The sequence below is a fragment of the Lissotriton vulgaris genome, chromosome 1_1 (assembly GCF_964263255.1).
Source record: "Lissotriton vulgaris chromosome 1_1, aLisVul1.2, whole genome shotgun sequence".
Classification (NCBI taxonomy): Eukaryota; Metazoa; Chordata; class Amphibia; order Caudata; family Salamandridae; genus Lissotriton; species Lissotriton vulgaris.
In genome coordinates, this window is record NC_141685.1 from 1,271,018,726 (window position 1) to 1,271,035,834 (window position 17,109).

General features: G+C 46.1%; 1 protein-coding gene across 3 annotated transcripts in view; it reads left to right on the plus strand.

Annotated features, from left to right (window-relative positions):
- Positions 1-17,109, plus strand: part of LOC147748976 (gametocyte-specific factor 1-like) — a 657,206-nt gene that overhangs the window by 233,418 nt on the left and 406,679 nt on the right. For all 3 annotated transcript variants that reach the window (XM_086964771.1, XM_086964760.1, XM_086964780.1), the window contains exon 5: positions 10,355-10,481. In XM_086964771.1, coding sequence (XP_086820897.1) covers positions 10,355-10,481 — 127 coding nt within the window. The remainder of the gene's footprint in view (positions 1-10,354; positions 10,482-17,109) is intronic.

Below are 17,109 nucleotides of genomic sequence, written 5' to 3' on the forward strand. Positions count from 1 at the left end.
GGGTCCCCGCTCCTGCCTTTATCCTAAAGAAAGGGGTGGGTACGCGACTAGGTCCTGCCCTAGGGGTGGGACCAGGAAGGGGGGTGGTTACACCCCTCTCCCATGCCGGACTTTCCCCAGGCCAGGGGCTGGTGTGCCCCTGGAACTGGTTCTAGCCGGCAGATGCGTAGTGAGCACCGGGGTGCCACTCAGCAGTCACCTTCCTTTAAAGCCCTGCCTACCCAGGATACACAAAACCCTGTCTGGGATGGTGCTAGCACCGCCCCGGACAGGAAACCCTTTGTCCAAGCTCTCCTCGCTGGAAGGACTCCCAGCAGCAGGAGGTCAGACTCGTGTCTGATGTGGCAGCATCCATTTTGTGGAGCTGAGGCTTCGTTTAACTTTAACAGGGGTTCAGTTACATACATGTCGTGTCCCTCTACAAGGGTGGAATGCTAACCCCGTCGCCAGAATTGGCGAGGGGTTAGTATTCCAATTCGTATGACACCTTACTCGACATGTTTTGATAAAGCAATACTAAAGATGGCATTTAACGCGAGGATTATAATGCACTTAAGAGTATATGGTATGCGTTATCATGGAACAGCTATTAGGACTTGGTTCCGCAAGCTGCAAACTGGCTCAGCTCATGCCAGAGCACCATTTCACACGATTCCAAGCACTCTGCCTTCAGGATTGTCAAGGCCTGCCATAGGAGTGACTGATAGGAATCTATGTGTCCATTTTAGGGTTAGATATAGGTATACTATATCTATAGCAAAGGGTGATTACACCACCTTGCCCCAGCTGTCGTGCAGCCAGTTGTGTCAGATTTAGATGGCCAGCCAGGGGTGGCATAATACATGCTTCAGCCCCTGGTAGGCCCTGGGTACACCTATGCCCTGAGTTACAGGGTCTGATAAGGTGGCCCAGTTCCAATGGGATAATGCACCTAAGGTACACATGTCAATTTAGTGAGAGAACAGCTAGGCTGTGGGTCTGATTGGCAGGCCCACAGCCAGGGGAAGTCGTAAACCAGTGAAACAAAAGCAAAAAATCTGGGTGATCATAGGATTGCAGACCCTACTCTCCTACAACAGCGACGACTACGGTGTCAGCGACGGGATCATAGTTGAAGGTGACCACGATGGGGGTCGTCTACGGGAACATAGACGACTGTCAACGACGACTGATACCTCTCTACGCCTGGTGTCGAGGATGGCATCGACGACTGGTGTCGACGGCGATCTCGTCAACTGGCTTGTCGACTAGGGAAATTCCAAAATTAGAAATAATCAGTAACTCACCTGCTTGAAGAGCAGGATTCATAGGAACCAATATCCTCAGCAACAGCACTATCGCCAAGAGTACCAGGAAGGAATGGTTTGTATGCCATCCTTCAGGATGATAGATCTGCAGTTTATGCTGGCAGACTATGGAAAGAGATTTCCGTCGACACCAGCTTCTCAGGAAATCCCATTCCCTATTACTCCAGTTAGAAACAGGGAGCCACAACAAGAAGTTAGGCCGGCAACTCCTCAGATAATACACCACCAGAATCCGGTTACCACGGATGACTATGACCAGGAAGAGGGAGAAATAACAGATCCCAACAAAAAATGGGACGGTTACTTGAATCCATCTCTGGCATCTCCCTCACCAGGACCGGTGGATTCTCCGCAGATTCCATAATATAATGGAGAGCTGCGAGAGCTTCCAGCTTCCTATGGCGACAATACAAACAGAATGCTTCCTATACGATTTCAAAGAGCCATTCCAAAAATCAGTCCATGCTATCCCCAATTGTTAGCCATGTTTGGGAAGGTTTAAAAGTGATGAAGACCCCGGCGACAGTTACGCCTATGCTCGCTAGGTTGGAGAAACCATATAAAGCTCTTTTAGACGCACCTGTGTGTTTACTGGGCCATCCAAAACCTGATTCCATGTTTTCGCAAGCGGCGCAACAAATCTAAGAATCCTTCTGCGCCTATATCAACTCCTCCTGATAGAGAGGGGAGATGCTTGGACAACTTAGGAAAGAGATTCTCATCCATGTCTGCTCTCTTAGTCAAAGCAGATAATGCCCTTGCTTTTCTGGGCAGATTAGACCGGCATATGTGGTGCGATATGGCATCAAACTTGGACCTCTTCCCAGAGGACAATAGACAGGAGGTGAGTGGCGGTGCTAAAGCGTCAGGGGTCGTTGAGGGCGACTGCCTTTAGACCAGAAGTCCAAAATTAAGATCCTGAATCTTCCCTTAGATGGAGAAGATTTATTGGGAAACAAGTGGATGAGTCATTTCAAGGTATCAAAAAAGGATACAGATACTACAAATGCCCTGGGTACACTACGATACCGTAAAGTGCCCTTCCGAGGCACCAGGGAAAGAGGCCAGTCATCCTACAAAGGGGAGTTATCAACAAGGGAAGATAACCCCTTATATTCCTCATCATCACAATCCTATCGTCAGCAGTAGGGTAAAAAACAAACCAGGGGCTATACAAAGTCTGCTCCTAGAGGACGAGGATGTAGTCAAGGGAAAACAATGGTAAAAGACTATGACAACCTCCTGGATCTGGCTACTTATTGTTCTTTCTCTCCACAAGTTCCCATGGGTGGGAGAGTTGCTTCCCATCTGCATTATTGACAGAAAAGAACGACTGACAGATGGGCCTTCAATAAAATACAATTCGCACACACTCTTGAGTTTTCTTCAATTCCCACCTTCAACACTGCCAACAAGTCAAGAGATTAAACATCTATCTCAGATGCGTTTGGAGATTTGGACAATGATCCGAAAGTGAGCAATAGAACTGGTGCCGATCTTCCAAAAACGAAAAGGGTTTTACCCCTGTTTCTTCCTAGTCGGATGAATGCTCTCCAATGGCGTCCTATTCTAGACCTGAGAGCTTTGAATACTTACCTTAAGAAGCAATTTTTCCAAACGGTGACCCTCCTAGACATTCGGCTACTCTTAAACCCAGGGTATCATATGACTACTGTAGACTTACAGGAAGCATATTTTCACATCCCCATTCTTCCTTCCCTTGGACTGTATCTTTGATTTGCAGTAGCCGGGGACCATTACCAGTTCAAAGTTCTACCATTTAGTCGCAAATCAGCTCCGAGAATCTTTACTAAGTGTCTGGCGTCAGTGACCGCTTTTTCTCAGTAAGCACAGACACCCAAGTATTTCCATACCTGGACGACTGGTTGGTAAAAGCACTGTGAGAAGTTGGCCTGATATATGATGCTCACTAGTTCTAGTGATCACCTTGTATCAGTCCAAACAACCCTTATGGTGATTGGTTGTAAGTCAACCTTATAGACCAGCTATCCTAATGGTAGCATGGACAAAGTAGTCTTAGGCTAAACTCTTTTGGCATGTGAAGCCAGCTGTTTTACCACATATAACCCCTTGAATACCAAGTGAAAGGACACCACACAGGTTGTTATGAAAATAAACAAGATATTTATTAACTAACATACACCTCTGAACTCTTTACGAGATCAGAGGGCTAAGCACATGACAATCTCTTTGGAAAAATACGTTTAAGTTGCACAATTTACAATGGTGCCCTAGGGGCACGACAAACCATATACTAAGTAAGTGGAATGTGAAAGTCGATAAAAGGAATGGAGCTGTCCAGAGGCTGTAGGATCGCTGGGACCACGCTATACTAACTCTAGGTAGGTAATAGGAGGCCCAAGGAACGCGTGTGCAGAGTGTGAACTCGCACGCGAGATGCGTAACAGTGTCTATGGACAGTACAGTTCAATAAAAAGGTGAGTACGGACAATCCTGACTAGGTAGAACTAAAACTACTGTGGAACTGGACTCTAGGAGAGTCAAGCTACCCTTGAGCACCGAAATGCTCGTGTTACCTCACCCACGGGCTGCGGGTGCATAGGTGCCAAGTCGTGTCGGATTCCGGCTTTGAAGTCTTTGGAGCCTGGAAGAAAAGATGCTGCAGGCCGTCAGGAGGAAGATGTCCGGTGTGATCCAAGGGTGGATCAGTGAAGAGAGGAACCTGAAAGCAGAGGGGACAATGTTCAAAGTCACTAGCCAGTGACTGGAGTGGAACCAGGAGTGGAACCAGATGTCGTCGTCGCGATCAGGTGAGAGTGGACGCTTGTCTCTGCAGCCACGTGGACCAGGTGGTGTCTTCGACTACCAGGATGGAGGCACGAGCTGTCGGCGGCTTCGGATTCTGAATCAACTGGCCTTGGCAAAGGCAACCCACGCGGTGAGTGGAAACGGCGTCTGGAGTGGACCAGGATGGTCCGGGGTGCTCCCCTTTTGGAAGGGAGCAAGGGCCACTCTGGAGCAACCAGACCAACAGTGAAAATTTAGCAGTTCGTCGTCTAGGTCACTAGCCAGCCGGCAAGTGACCAGACAACGCGTCGAGCAGCAAACAGGCAGAAGGGCCCCATGCAGATCTCGTGGATGCTGGTCTTCGGTGCAGGAGCTGCTCGGGGTCGGGGCTTCTCAGTCCCCAAAGCACTTGGACGAGGATGCCTCTGAAGTCTTGCTGGAGCGAAGTGCTGCTTCTTTCAAGATGGCCGGTCCCATGTGTCTCGTCGCACCCACAGGTCTCAGCTGTGCTGCAGATGTAGGTAGAGGTCGGAGAGGTCTCGGAATCCGGGTCTCGTCGGGCTCTGAAGTCTGGATCCTTGCTGGAAGACGACACCGGGAAGCCGCTGGACGCTGATGGTGCCTGCTTGTGTAGGGTGGACACTCCTTGCCCACTAGGGAGATTTCTTCAGTCTTCTGTGGAGCAGACCGTCGAAGTCCAGAGTTCCTTCTTGTAAAGTTGTTCAGGATAATCTCATTTGGAATGGGACCAGCTCCTACCTTTATCTGGCTAAAGGGGGCTGCACTACGACTAGGTCCCTCCTCTGGGTGGGACCAGGAAGGGGGGTGGTTACACCCCCTATCCTTTGTCCGGTCTTACGCCAGCTCTGGGGCTGGAGTGCCCCAGGAACTGGTTTAGACCGGTGTATGCACAGGGACACCATCTGTGCCCCAGGCATGTCTCATTCCTTTCAGCCCTGCCCTACCTAATACACAAAATCCTGTCTGGGGTGGTGCTAGCACCTCCCAAGGCAGGAAACCCTTTGTCCAAGCCTCCCTCGCTGGAAGGACTCCCAGTAGCAGGAGGTCAGGCTTGTGTCTGTGGTGGCAGCATCCATTTTGTGATGCTTAGGCTCGAGTTAACTTTAACCGGGGTTCACAGTTACATACATGTCGTGTCCCTCTAGAAGGGTGGAATGCTACCCCCGATTCCAGAATTGGCGAGGGGGTAGTATTCCAATTCGTATGACACCTTACTCGACATGTTTTGATAATGTTATACCAAAGTTGGCAATAACCATGAGGATTATAATGCACTTAAGAGTATATGGTATAGCGTTATCATGGAAACAGCTAAAGGACTTGGTTCCGACAGCTGCAGACAGGCTCAGCTCATGCTAGAGCACCATCTCACATAATTCCAAGCACTCTGCCTTCAGGATTGATAAGGCCTGCCATAGGAGTGACTGATAGGAGGATATGTGTCCATTTTAGGGTTAGATATAGGGATACTATATCTAAAGCAACGGGTGATTACACCGCCTTGCCCCAGCTGATTGATCAGCCAGTTATGTCAGATTGGGATGGCCAGCCAGGGGTGGCATAATACATGCTGCAGCCCCTGGTAGGCCCTGGGTGCACCTATGCCCTGGGTACCTAAGGTACACTGTACAGGGGCTGATAAGGTGACTCAGTATCCAATTAGATATGTACCTAGAGTACATGGAATCCATTTTACAGAGAGAGCAGTGGGCCTGGGGTCCTGAATAGCAGGGCCCCAGGTCAACTAAGTCGAAAAACCAGCAAAACACCAGGGAAAAAAGTTGGGGACAACCATAGTCAGATATTCACCTTCCTACAAGCACCATCAGCCACTTCAGCCCAGGTGTCAACTACGGCATGTATGCAGTTGTTCGCCGAACTGGGACTGACTTTAAATATAGCAAAATTGTCCCTTCAACCGTCAAAGAAGATCACGTTTCTGGGAGCGATTCTTGACACCTCTGTAATAAAGGCATTCCCTCCACAGAGAGGCAACTGCGTCTCATGGCTCTAGCCAAGAATTTCACAGGGAAAGTCTTTTTCAGTACGCATATACAAGTAGCTACTAGGGGCAGTGTCCTTTTGCATACCTCGGATTCCTTTATGCCGACTAAGGATGCATCCATTACAGGAGGAATAGATTGCCAATGGTACCAGGTAGATGGATCCTTAGACGACAAGGTGAAGGTCACTCTGGCTATGGTGCAAGCAGTGGCATAGTGGGAAAAAAAACATCTCTGGAGTCTTTCCACTGATGCATCTCTGGAAGGATTGGGAGCATTCCTTCAGGACCTGCAGGTCAGCAGTCGGTGTAAATTGCAAGAACAGCTTCACATCATCTGGCTTGGGCTCGGAGCGGTAGGCTTGGCACTACTGGCTTAGCTACCAAGAATTCAGGGAACGTCTGTTCTGGTGAGAACAGACAACACGACCGCAATGCACTATCTCAACAAGCAGGGAGATGCAAGATCCTCTCCCTGTCTTGGGAAGCACAAAAGATATGGAAGTGGGCTGTCCAACATAAGAGTATCTCTAAAGGCGGAACACCTTCCAGGAGATCAGAACGTCAAAGCAGGCACTCTCAGCAGAATAAAATCGACCTGCCATGAGTGGGAGATTAATCAGGACATACTGCAAAGCCTCTTTTTCAAGTGGGGAGTTCCAGCAGTGGATCTGTTTGCGACATCTCAAAACACAAAATGCTGGTTCTTCTCAAGTTGGCATCATCAGAGGGGATCTGGAGGAATGCGTTTTTGATGTCATGGTCAGGCGTCTATGCTTATGCCATTTCTTTGATTCCCCCTCCTGCCACATGTTCACAAAGATAAAGAAGGAACCGTGCAAAGTATACTAATAGCTCCGTGGTGGCACAGACAACACTGGTTCATGGAGTTGCTCCTGCCGTCAGAGGATCCCCCAATTCTTCTACAACCAATATCCTCACTCTTGAAAATGTCCCGGGGGCAAGTGCTTCATTCGGACCCGAAATCGCAAAGCTTAGTGGCCTGGCTCATGAATATTGCGAATTCCGCATCCTAGATATTTCAGCAGAATACAGAGATATTCTAGCACATGCCAGAGCGGAAACTACAAACCGAGCATATAGGATGTAATTGAAGAGATTCAGTCTGTGGTACCAAGAACATAATATTCATCCTCTAAACTCAGAGGCACATCAAATTATTCCATATATTCTGATGTTGGCAAAATCTGGTTGGCCCATGCTTCTTTTAAATTACACCTGGCGGCAATTTCTCGATATAGACTGCTTCCTTGAGTCCTTCACTGTGGTCTGATAGAATTATGGAGCAATTCATGAAGGGGTTGTTTCGGACTAGAAATTGTTATCCTGGAAGCTAGCTCTTCTTAGAGCTCTCACTTCAACCAGAGGCGTTGGAGAAATACAGGCTCTCACGATACAAGAACCGTTTTTTTTTTCGTTTTTTTTTTTTCAGTTTAAGAACGACAGGTTGTCCTCGGGACTAATCCCAAATTCATTCCAAAAGTGCCAACAGATTTCCATCTAAATGAACCACTGGTTCTTAAGCGGTTTTTCAATCAACCGTCAACAGCAGTGGAAAAAGCTTTTTATTCATTAGAGGTTAAACACTGCCTGGAATTCTACGGGCAAAGAGCAAAGCCTTTCTGCAAGTCTTTCCAACTATTTGTTGCTCATAGTGTCCCCAGGAAGGGCTTTTTCCCTTGTAAAAGGGGAATGTCTCAATAGATTTGAAAGACAATACAAGATTGTCATCAGGCGGCGGGAAGCCCTTGAATGCACCTTTCAGTGGTGCCTCACCAGCTGCTGCACCTCACTCCCAGCCTCCTCACGCAGAGCCATGGCGACATTCAGCACCTAGATCCACATCAGCTGAACCTTGCGATTTGGCTCCTGAGGTCATAGAGTTTGGATACCTGAACTTGCCTCCTGAGTGTATGGACATCATCAAGGAGGCAAGGCGACCAACTACCAGGGCCTGCTATGCGGCCAAATGGAAGCGGTTTGTTGTTTACTGCTCCAACAATAACGTTAACCCGTTGGAGGCATCTACGCAAAACATCATATGTTACTTGTTGCATCTGTACCGATGCAACCTGGCGTACAGTTCTATCAGGATCCATCTGGCGGCCATAGCCGCTTACCTTCAAAACAGGCAACACCTTTCCGTTTTTAGGATACCTGCCATTAAAGCCTTTTTGGAAGGGCTTAAAAGAGTGATCCCTCCCAGACACCCCCCCTTCACCAGTCTGGAACTTAAATATTGTTCTCACCAGACTCATGGGGCCACCCTTTGAGCCACTCCATTCCTGTGACATACAGTTCCTCACCTGGAAGGTGGCCTTCCTCATAGCTGTTACATCCCTGCGGAGGGTCAGTGAGCTGCAAGCCCTCGCAATTCAGGAACCCTATCTGCAAATCCATGCGAATAGAGTGGTGCTTTGCACCAACCCTAACTTCATGCCAAAAGTGGTTTCGCAGTTCCACATCAATCAAAATATAGAACTGTCCGTTTTCTTTCCTAACCCAGATTCGGAGGCAGACAGAGCACTGCACACCTTAGATGTAAAAAGAGCTCTCCTGAATTACATCGACAGGACAAAAGACTTTCGAAAGACTAAACAGCTATTCGTTGCATTCTCTCCAAAACATAAAGGCAACCCTATCTCCAAGTCCGGTATAGCCAGGTGGATTGTTAAATGTATCCAGATCTGTTATCAGAAAGCTAAACGCACTCTAACAGTTCCCCCTAGAGCGCATTCCACACGCAAATTGGGGGCCTCCATGGCTTTCCTGGGTAATATTCCTCTAGAGGACATTTGTAGAGCAGCCACGTGGATCACTATACATACATTTAACAAACACTACTGCGTAGATGTACACTCCAAACAGCAAGCTGCTGTAGGTCAGGCTGTTCTCAGGACTCTATTTCAGACTGCTGCAGCTGGCACGGGCACCCGCAAGTAAGGAGGAAACTGCTATTTATTCTATGCACAGATATGAATTCAGCAGCCCTCATGCCTCGAACGGAATATGCTACTTAACCAGTATGCATCTGTTCTTGGCATGAAGGGCTGCTGACATTCATATCGCCCGCCCTCCTCCCCGGTGCCTGTCGCAGCTGCAGCTCTCAGAAGCATTTTCAGGCATGGTCATCACTTTCAGTATTACACTCCATCTCTGCCACAATGGCGAAAAACAATCTGGGGATGGAGAGGATGCCCATGCGCACTGTAGTCCAGGGGAGGAGCCACCTATCTCGTGATACTTCGAAGACTCTTCCAGGACAACAATGTGCAATCACGGACCCAACACTAGGTGGCGATCTATGCACAGATAGGAATGTCAGCAGCCCTTCATGCCAAGAACAGATGCATACTGGTAAGTAGCATATTCCTTACCCCTCTGGGCCTTTACTTCTGAATGGGCTGATCCGCCCCCTCGAGGGTGTCCTGCCTGTAATAACCAGGAGGAGACCTTACTGCATGTTTTATTCTTTTGCCCCGGGTATAAAGCAGCAAGAAGGTCCTGGATTTTACAATTGTGCAGGAATCAGGGGTTTGTGCAATGTATGGCGGCATTCAGAGTTTTGAAATACGATACCTGCAAGCCCAGTGTTTTTGCTGTTTCTCGATTTCTAAAAGCAATGTGGCGAAGGAGAAGGGCTTTCCTACAAAAGGAAAAAAAATCAAGATACTAGCCTGATTGCAGTACTAATACAAGTGTCCAATGCCTAGACTACCTTAATGGGAATTTGCTTTTAATGTTTTTGATTAATGTAGATTTTATAACTGAACCTTGTGTTTTAATTATTTATTGCAACATTACTGTCCTGTCGTATGCATTGGGCCTGTCTAGTTAACCTAAATGAATTGGCCAACTATTTGGTATTCCAGCCCTGTGAGGTTTTCTTTGTGCACCTGCAAGTGTAGTGATTTACTCTAGTAATGGAAATTTTATGTTTTTGTGTATCCAAATTCACTTTGATGGAAGTGGCTCTATTTTTAGTGTTTGCTATGTTTTAAATTGATAATGCAGTTATATTTATTTTTGTATACTTTTATGGTCCTAGTGACTGTTTTTTTTATTAACTGAACTGATTACCAATGATGACTAACGTGGGCCAACTTTCTTTGAGAAACCTTTTTGCCTAATGTGTTTATGGTTTTCAAGTGGCTAACTCTTCCCTTTGAATTTCCTTGAATGGAGCCCATCTGATACCGCTTTTCTAATTGAGTCTTTTTTTTCTGTTTTGCAGAATCATCCTGATGTAGAGAGGGAACTGGCGACATGTCCTTTTAATGCACGTCATCATGTTCCGAGAGCTGAGATGAGTCACCACATATCCTCCTGTGAAGACAAAAGCTGCATTGAGCAAGACATTGGTAGGAATGTGTATGATTGCAGAATGAAATCAAGCTCTGATTTGAGTTAAAATTATTACTCGTTGGGCAGATAAATGTGCAGCCTGGCTTAATACATTTAGCTTTTTTGTTTATTATCCTCCTTTTTGAGATTCGCCAAGTATTAAACTGTGAACATTTAGCCAAACCTTCGTTTATGTGCGTATATAGAACAGTAGGGATAGTTTGGAGAGTTCTGTCCAATATCACAACTGTAAACTTGGTCTGTGGCTATGCTTAGCAGACTAATCAAATCGGGCATCTTTTGACCACTGATCCTTTAAAATCTCAATATATTGTAAAGAATACACATGAATAGTTGATTTTCAAAAGTGTGAATCAATAAATAATATTCAAAAGTTTTATTGTATTGAAAATGGAAAGCCACAATCTGATGCCACTTGGCTAAGTATTCTGACCTTATGTGATGTACGTGTAGAGTAAAATAAATCAGAAACATCATTTTTATTTCATTTGAGTTGCATATATATATTCACATACGTAACTCGTCTCTGCCTTAAGATTGGTAACCACCCATGCATTTTAATGCAAGTAGTGTAAAATAAGTTACAGAAACTTCAATGCCAGTGTGGTTATTGCTTGTAATGCACCAAAACGATTTTTCTTTTTAAAATCTATTCTTCTTGGCAGGGACAACTGCAGCAGCCCAAGTAGCTTGTGTATTTAAAGTTTGCTTTCTGACACCTCACAAAAAAAGTCATATACATATAGCTTTATCTGAGCATGCCTTGATATTTTTTAGAAATAAAACCTCTATCGGTTTGAAAATGTTCTGAGCGGTCAAAGGTTTCTGATCACAAGAATTGTTCTTTTATAGGGATTTGGTATAGTACAAAACACTGCTTACTGAATACTGAGTATCCTGGTGGTAACAGCTAAAATAGGAGGCAGTGGCAAGTCTCATCCTGGCATTTCTAAAGAAGTGATGTTGAAGATCGCAGTTTTAATTAGCTTTTTAGAAAGCTGAAAGACGCTGCAAGAGTGAATGTGTACAGATAACTTGTTCCAGTAGTAAGGAGCAAGAAGGGAGACAGAACAGCCTTTATTGCGGGTGGTTCGAATTCTTCATCAAACAGCCAGAGCCGTTTCAGAGGACCTTAAAGCCTTAACTGGATAGTATAAAAAATAAGGGAATAGCGATATAACTGGCTTGTGCCCTACAAGGACATAATGAAAGAGACAGAAGTTTAAAAATACAACTTTTCCTGAATGGCTGCCAGTGCAAAGAATTGAGCACCAGGCTTATTCTAGTAATGCAAACCAGACGGGAGGCCAAGTTTTGTACAAGCTGAAGGGAAGACTTCAAAGAGGACTTCCTGCCCAACATTAACCTATTACCATAATCCAGACTGCTAGTTATCAATGGCATAGTCTTCTTACAGTGTAAAGGTGGCCATGCATGCCAAAACAGTTACCACATGTAACCTTGACATGATTTTCCATTTAGAGGTTATCATCCATTGTAAAGCTTAGATTTATCGCTGCCTCTTTACGATGGACGGAACCCCCAATTCCCATGGCCACCTGTCTATTAGCCAGCCTGGTTCTCTTTCCCAAAATGCATAACCTCCGTCTTAGCTTCATTTAATTTGCGAAAACTTTTGGTATTTTGAAATAGCATATATAACTCACCGGTGAAACCAAGCTTAGTAACTCACAGTAGTAGGGTTAATAAAGGTCATAAAAGCTATTGCAGTGAATATGATGAAATGTACCTATGTGTCATGAAACTAAGATTTAAGATGCATGTTCTCTCTCTACACCTAGGATGTAACATCACTAGTAAGCCTTTTAATCTAAGTATGAATTTTGACTATCTCCTTTGAACAACATACTAATGAATTTAAAAAATGTTATCCTTACTCCACATGTCATTTTCACAAAATGTACCTTCTCTCGTAGGGGTATTTCCATGTATAGTCAAGTACTTGAATAGTCCCACCGCACTTCTTTAGATATATCTACTGAAGTGGGATTTTCTTTTTCGCCTTTCTCCAGGAAGGCCTACAAAGACAATTAAGAGCCAGAGACGACAATGCAGCCTAAATAAATATGCTACACTGGCCGCATCTTCATCTTGAAGTGAAAAAAGGGAGCCAGTGTACTATATTTTGTATCATTTGTGAAGTGTTTAACACAGAAGAATCGCCTTCACTAAACTCCTTTTTTCATGATAGAAATTAAAGGAGAGGACAGAATAGCCCCATAGGCTGCCATTATATGTCTTAAAACTAGAAGCTGAGCCTTTAAAAGTCCACAGAACCCCAGGATCCAGTCATGCACAGATCGTGGCAGTAACTTCAGTTCTTTTTTTCTGGCTCCTGCTCTCAGGATCCTGGAGCATTGAGCTCTACCAATTTAACTTTTTTTTTTCTTCAAATTACACTTCTGAATCTAACAAATAGCTACTTCATTCAACGTCTTTGGTCTTTCACCAAGTTGTCTGTCTTTTTCTGATAGGATGTTTTGCAGTTTCCACTCAAAAATGCCACCCTTTTTTGAAAAGTGTCCTGACTCTGGTAGGAAGAAGGTCAAGACTGATCCTCGTAGAGTGTGTATACTATGCCTGCCTGCTACTCATGTTTCTGACTCCTGTTCCATCTGTAAAAAGTTCTCTAAGGGCACCCTGCGTATCAGGGAGTAGATACGAATTCAAGGAGCAGAAGAGTGACAAACAGCAGGCCCAGTCTTCAGGTGGGACTTCAGAGCAAGAGAGGGGCTATCCTCTACCAGGGCTCTGTCTTTAGCCTCTGCGGGTCTCCCCAGCAGAAGGGCTGAAAAAAGGCGCTGGTCCCGGTTGATGCCGTAGAGAGGAGGTACAGTGGGGACCTGTTTGCCAGCGATCCAGGGCTCTAGGTCTAAATGACGTTGACGGTCTACATCGAAGATCATCTTTGCTGATTATGAAGCTGACAATGAGAACACCTTGTTAGGTGTCCGGAAGTCCACAGCAGGACCATAGGTCACCGCTGAGGACCTTGTCACAACGTCAGTCGCTCGACTGCGAGACACCTCCGTCAATAGTCCAAGTCCCCACCGTTGATTGACGTAGAATCACCACTGTCTAACTCCGACGCACTCCCACAGTTGGTTGATGCTGAGAGGACGACGCTCTATGTCGAGACACCATCATGTGACGTTGAGACGAGATCCTCCTTCGAGGCAACGTCTTAGGTCGCCGTGGACGGAACGATCTTCCTCAGGGACTTTGTCAGCTTCTTCAAGGCTTCAGGAGGCACGGAAAAAGTGAAGAAATATTTACACATCAGATTCGGAGTTCTCCAGAACCTATTCTAAATCTAGGATAGCTCTCTCTCCAAAGCTTCCTCCTCAGCAGTCTCCACCACCTCTTGCAGATGTGGAACCTAGACTTCCTCCACTACAGAGACCAAGGTCTAGGTTTCACACGAGGCATCAGTCTCAGTCACAGACGCTCCTCTCCTCATTCACATAGTCGGCATCACTAAAGAAGGTCTCGTTCCAGACATACCAGGGACACATCCTCTTCAGGCACAGATATTCTCCTACACTGTTGGACTCTCCTCCCCCGTGGATTTCACCAGTTTGATATTTCACCCTTTCAAGAGGTTCTGGTGCGGGGTGCTTCCAAATTAAACATTCCAGTGTCAACTCCTACACCAACAACTTGTATCATATTTGGGACTCCAAAAAACAGGCTTCACATCCCTTGCTTCTTCTAGTGTCGGGCCTCTTAAAACAGACAATGGATTTTTTTTTTTTTTTTACACCTTCGATTAAGTCTGCTCCAACCAGGCTGCTGAAGAAATACCGGCTGCCAGAGCATTACCCTACTTTCCTTCCGACGTACCCAGCTCCGGATTCTGTTATTGTGGTGGTGGCGAAAAAGCAACATACCACGGCTCCAACCTCCACAGTTCCACCAGATCAAGAGAGCTCACTCAGTGGGGAGGAAGGTTTGCAACACAGTAGTGACTACCATGAAAGTTGCTAGTGCCACAGCCTTACTGGGCAGATATGACCGGGCACTGTGGGAATTGCTCCAACAGTTTGCTGACTACCTCCCTACAGACAAGAGGACTTTAAGAAAATCCTGACAGAAGGTCTTATGGTCTAGAATAAAGTGAAAAGTGCAGCAGCCGACATCCTTTTTGCAGTGCTTGGGTATTGCCACGGTGTGGCAGTTCGGCGGCACTCATGGCTATGCCTTGCGTCACTTGAACCTGAATCACAGCAGCGCATCCTGAATACAACTTCTCCAGTATTAGGGTGTCTTTCATAGATTCACATGCTTGAATATTCCCCGTCGTCTGAGTGGGAGGCCCACGGTAAATAAAATAGCAATAATATTATGTATGTGTATATATATGTAACCACATAAAGCCTGAAATATGTCACAGAAAAAAGGCATAACCTGCCTACACATTTCTACATAGTATCCTTGTCATTATGTTGGTCCAAACTGCAGCCAATCAGGCAACAGCAACCCTCTAGAAGCTTCTCCTCAGAGCTCAGCACCTCAGATTTTCTACCACAAGTCGTGTAAGGGAGTCTCCCTGAGCTCTGCTCGGTCTTCTCTCAAGTAAGAAGTCTCTTTTTAGAGCGTTTTCTTCTTATGGAAAGCTAAGACTTTTTTCAGAGGATCCACACAGTAAGTGTATTTACTGTCTTTATCCGGACCATGAGGTGGGGAGCTGTAAGTTCTTTAGAACATTCTCCACAAAGACTTTAAAGGACAGGGAAGGCAGTTTACTCCTCTGGCTTCAAAGACTTGAGGATAAGGATCATGTACTTTCTGATGCTGGAAGTCTTATTTCTGGCCATTCCCAAGCAGCCTCCAAACATGGTAGTGTGCAGGAGTTGCCTTCTCCATTTTTAAAAAAGGGGAACATTTCTCTTTCCTTGGCCCCTGCGGTTTCTTCACCACTTCCTACCACTTCTGGGCCCACAAGACCTGGCTCTCAGGCTCCTGCTGCAACTTCCTCAGGTTTTTCTGTGAAGAAAACTGATTTTCCGTTGACAACTGTGTCGTCTACAGTCCCGTCGACGAAATTGGCTGTCTCTGGTTCGAAATCGACGACCGTCACGACGACGCTTGCTTCTGGATCGTCTACAGCCCTTTCGTTGACATCGTCGTCGATTGGGGTAATTCTCAGTTCTAAGACTGTCGTCGATTATTCCAATTTCATCGTCATCCACGAAGAAACCTCCTCCGTCGACAGTTAGATCATAGTCGACGAAAGGTGTTAAGATGCTGGTTTTGTCGACGCCTTCGACGACGAGTGTTCCGTCGACCGCTGCTCCGTCGACTAAGAATATGAAGAAGCCATTGCTGTCGACGAAGGTCCTGTCTACATAGGTTCCGTCGGCGGCACCATTGCCGTCGACGTCACCGTCTACGACAGCCTTGTCGATGAGGTCACCGCCGACTACTGTTTCGTCGACACAAACTAAAAAGACCACATCGTCTATGCTGACGACAGCACCATTGACGGAAAGATTGCCATCGACGATGGAGTCTCAAAATGTAGAAAAGACAGTTCTGTCTACGATGCAATCTACTTTTGCCTCTCTGCCTTTATTGCCACTGTCTTCCAGCAGTTTAGCCAATGTTGACACTCTTCAAAAAAAGTAGTATGGTTCCAAGTAATCAGCTTGCACTTCCTGGTGATGCACTGCCTCCCTCGCCTTTGTTTGCTACAGACTCCGATCAAGAGTCTGAAGAGTATGTACATGAATCTTTCACTGAGGCTCATAGTCCATCAGATTTAATCATAAAATGTCAAGACTTCAGTAATGATGATGAGCAGTATGGCCAACAGGATGAGGTTCCAACTCAAATTCCGACCCGCACGTTACCTTTGTCGCTTAGCTCTAACCTCCAAAGTATGTTAGACGACTGTAACAGGCGTTTCCCACCATCACCACAAGTGCCTACAGTTCCTTCAGTCTTAACCCCTATTACGGAGCAGTCAGCTGCTCCTTCCTTATCTCCACCACCTGCTGCCATTCAGAAACACACATCCATTCAAGTACACGCAACTGTGTATTCTGATGATGACGAGGAGAACCCTCCGGATCGAGAAGATGGGGAGGTAACAGATGTGGATGGTTATAACATGGCGGAGTGGGATGACTATCGGGCACAAACACCGTCCCCATCTCAAGTGAAGCCAGGGGATTCTCCTCCTGTGGATATTGCAAGCTTCCATCGGTTAATGGACAGAGCGGCTCAGCGTTTTAAGTTACCACAAGTCCAAAGAGGAAGATTTTTTCCTTTACGATTTCAAGAGTCAACCATTCAAACCGATTCATACTATTCCAATTGTAGATTTCATCTGGGCTGAAGGGGTGAAACTAATGAAGACGCCAAATTCTTTGCCTGCCCAATTACCACGATTAGAAAAGAAATAAGTCGCCGGTCGGATCTCCAGCATGCCTCATTGGCCAGCCGAAGCCAGATTTGGTTGTTACACAGGCAGCTCAGTGGGGATCCCGGAATACTGCATCCACTATTACAGCGCCTCCGGACCGTGAGGGCCGTCGCCTTGATGCTATAGGGCGCAAGTTCTCGACGATGTCTTCCACTACGATGAGAGCGGCTAATGCT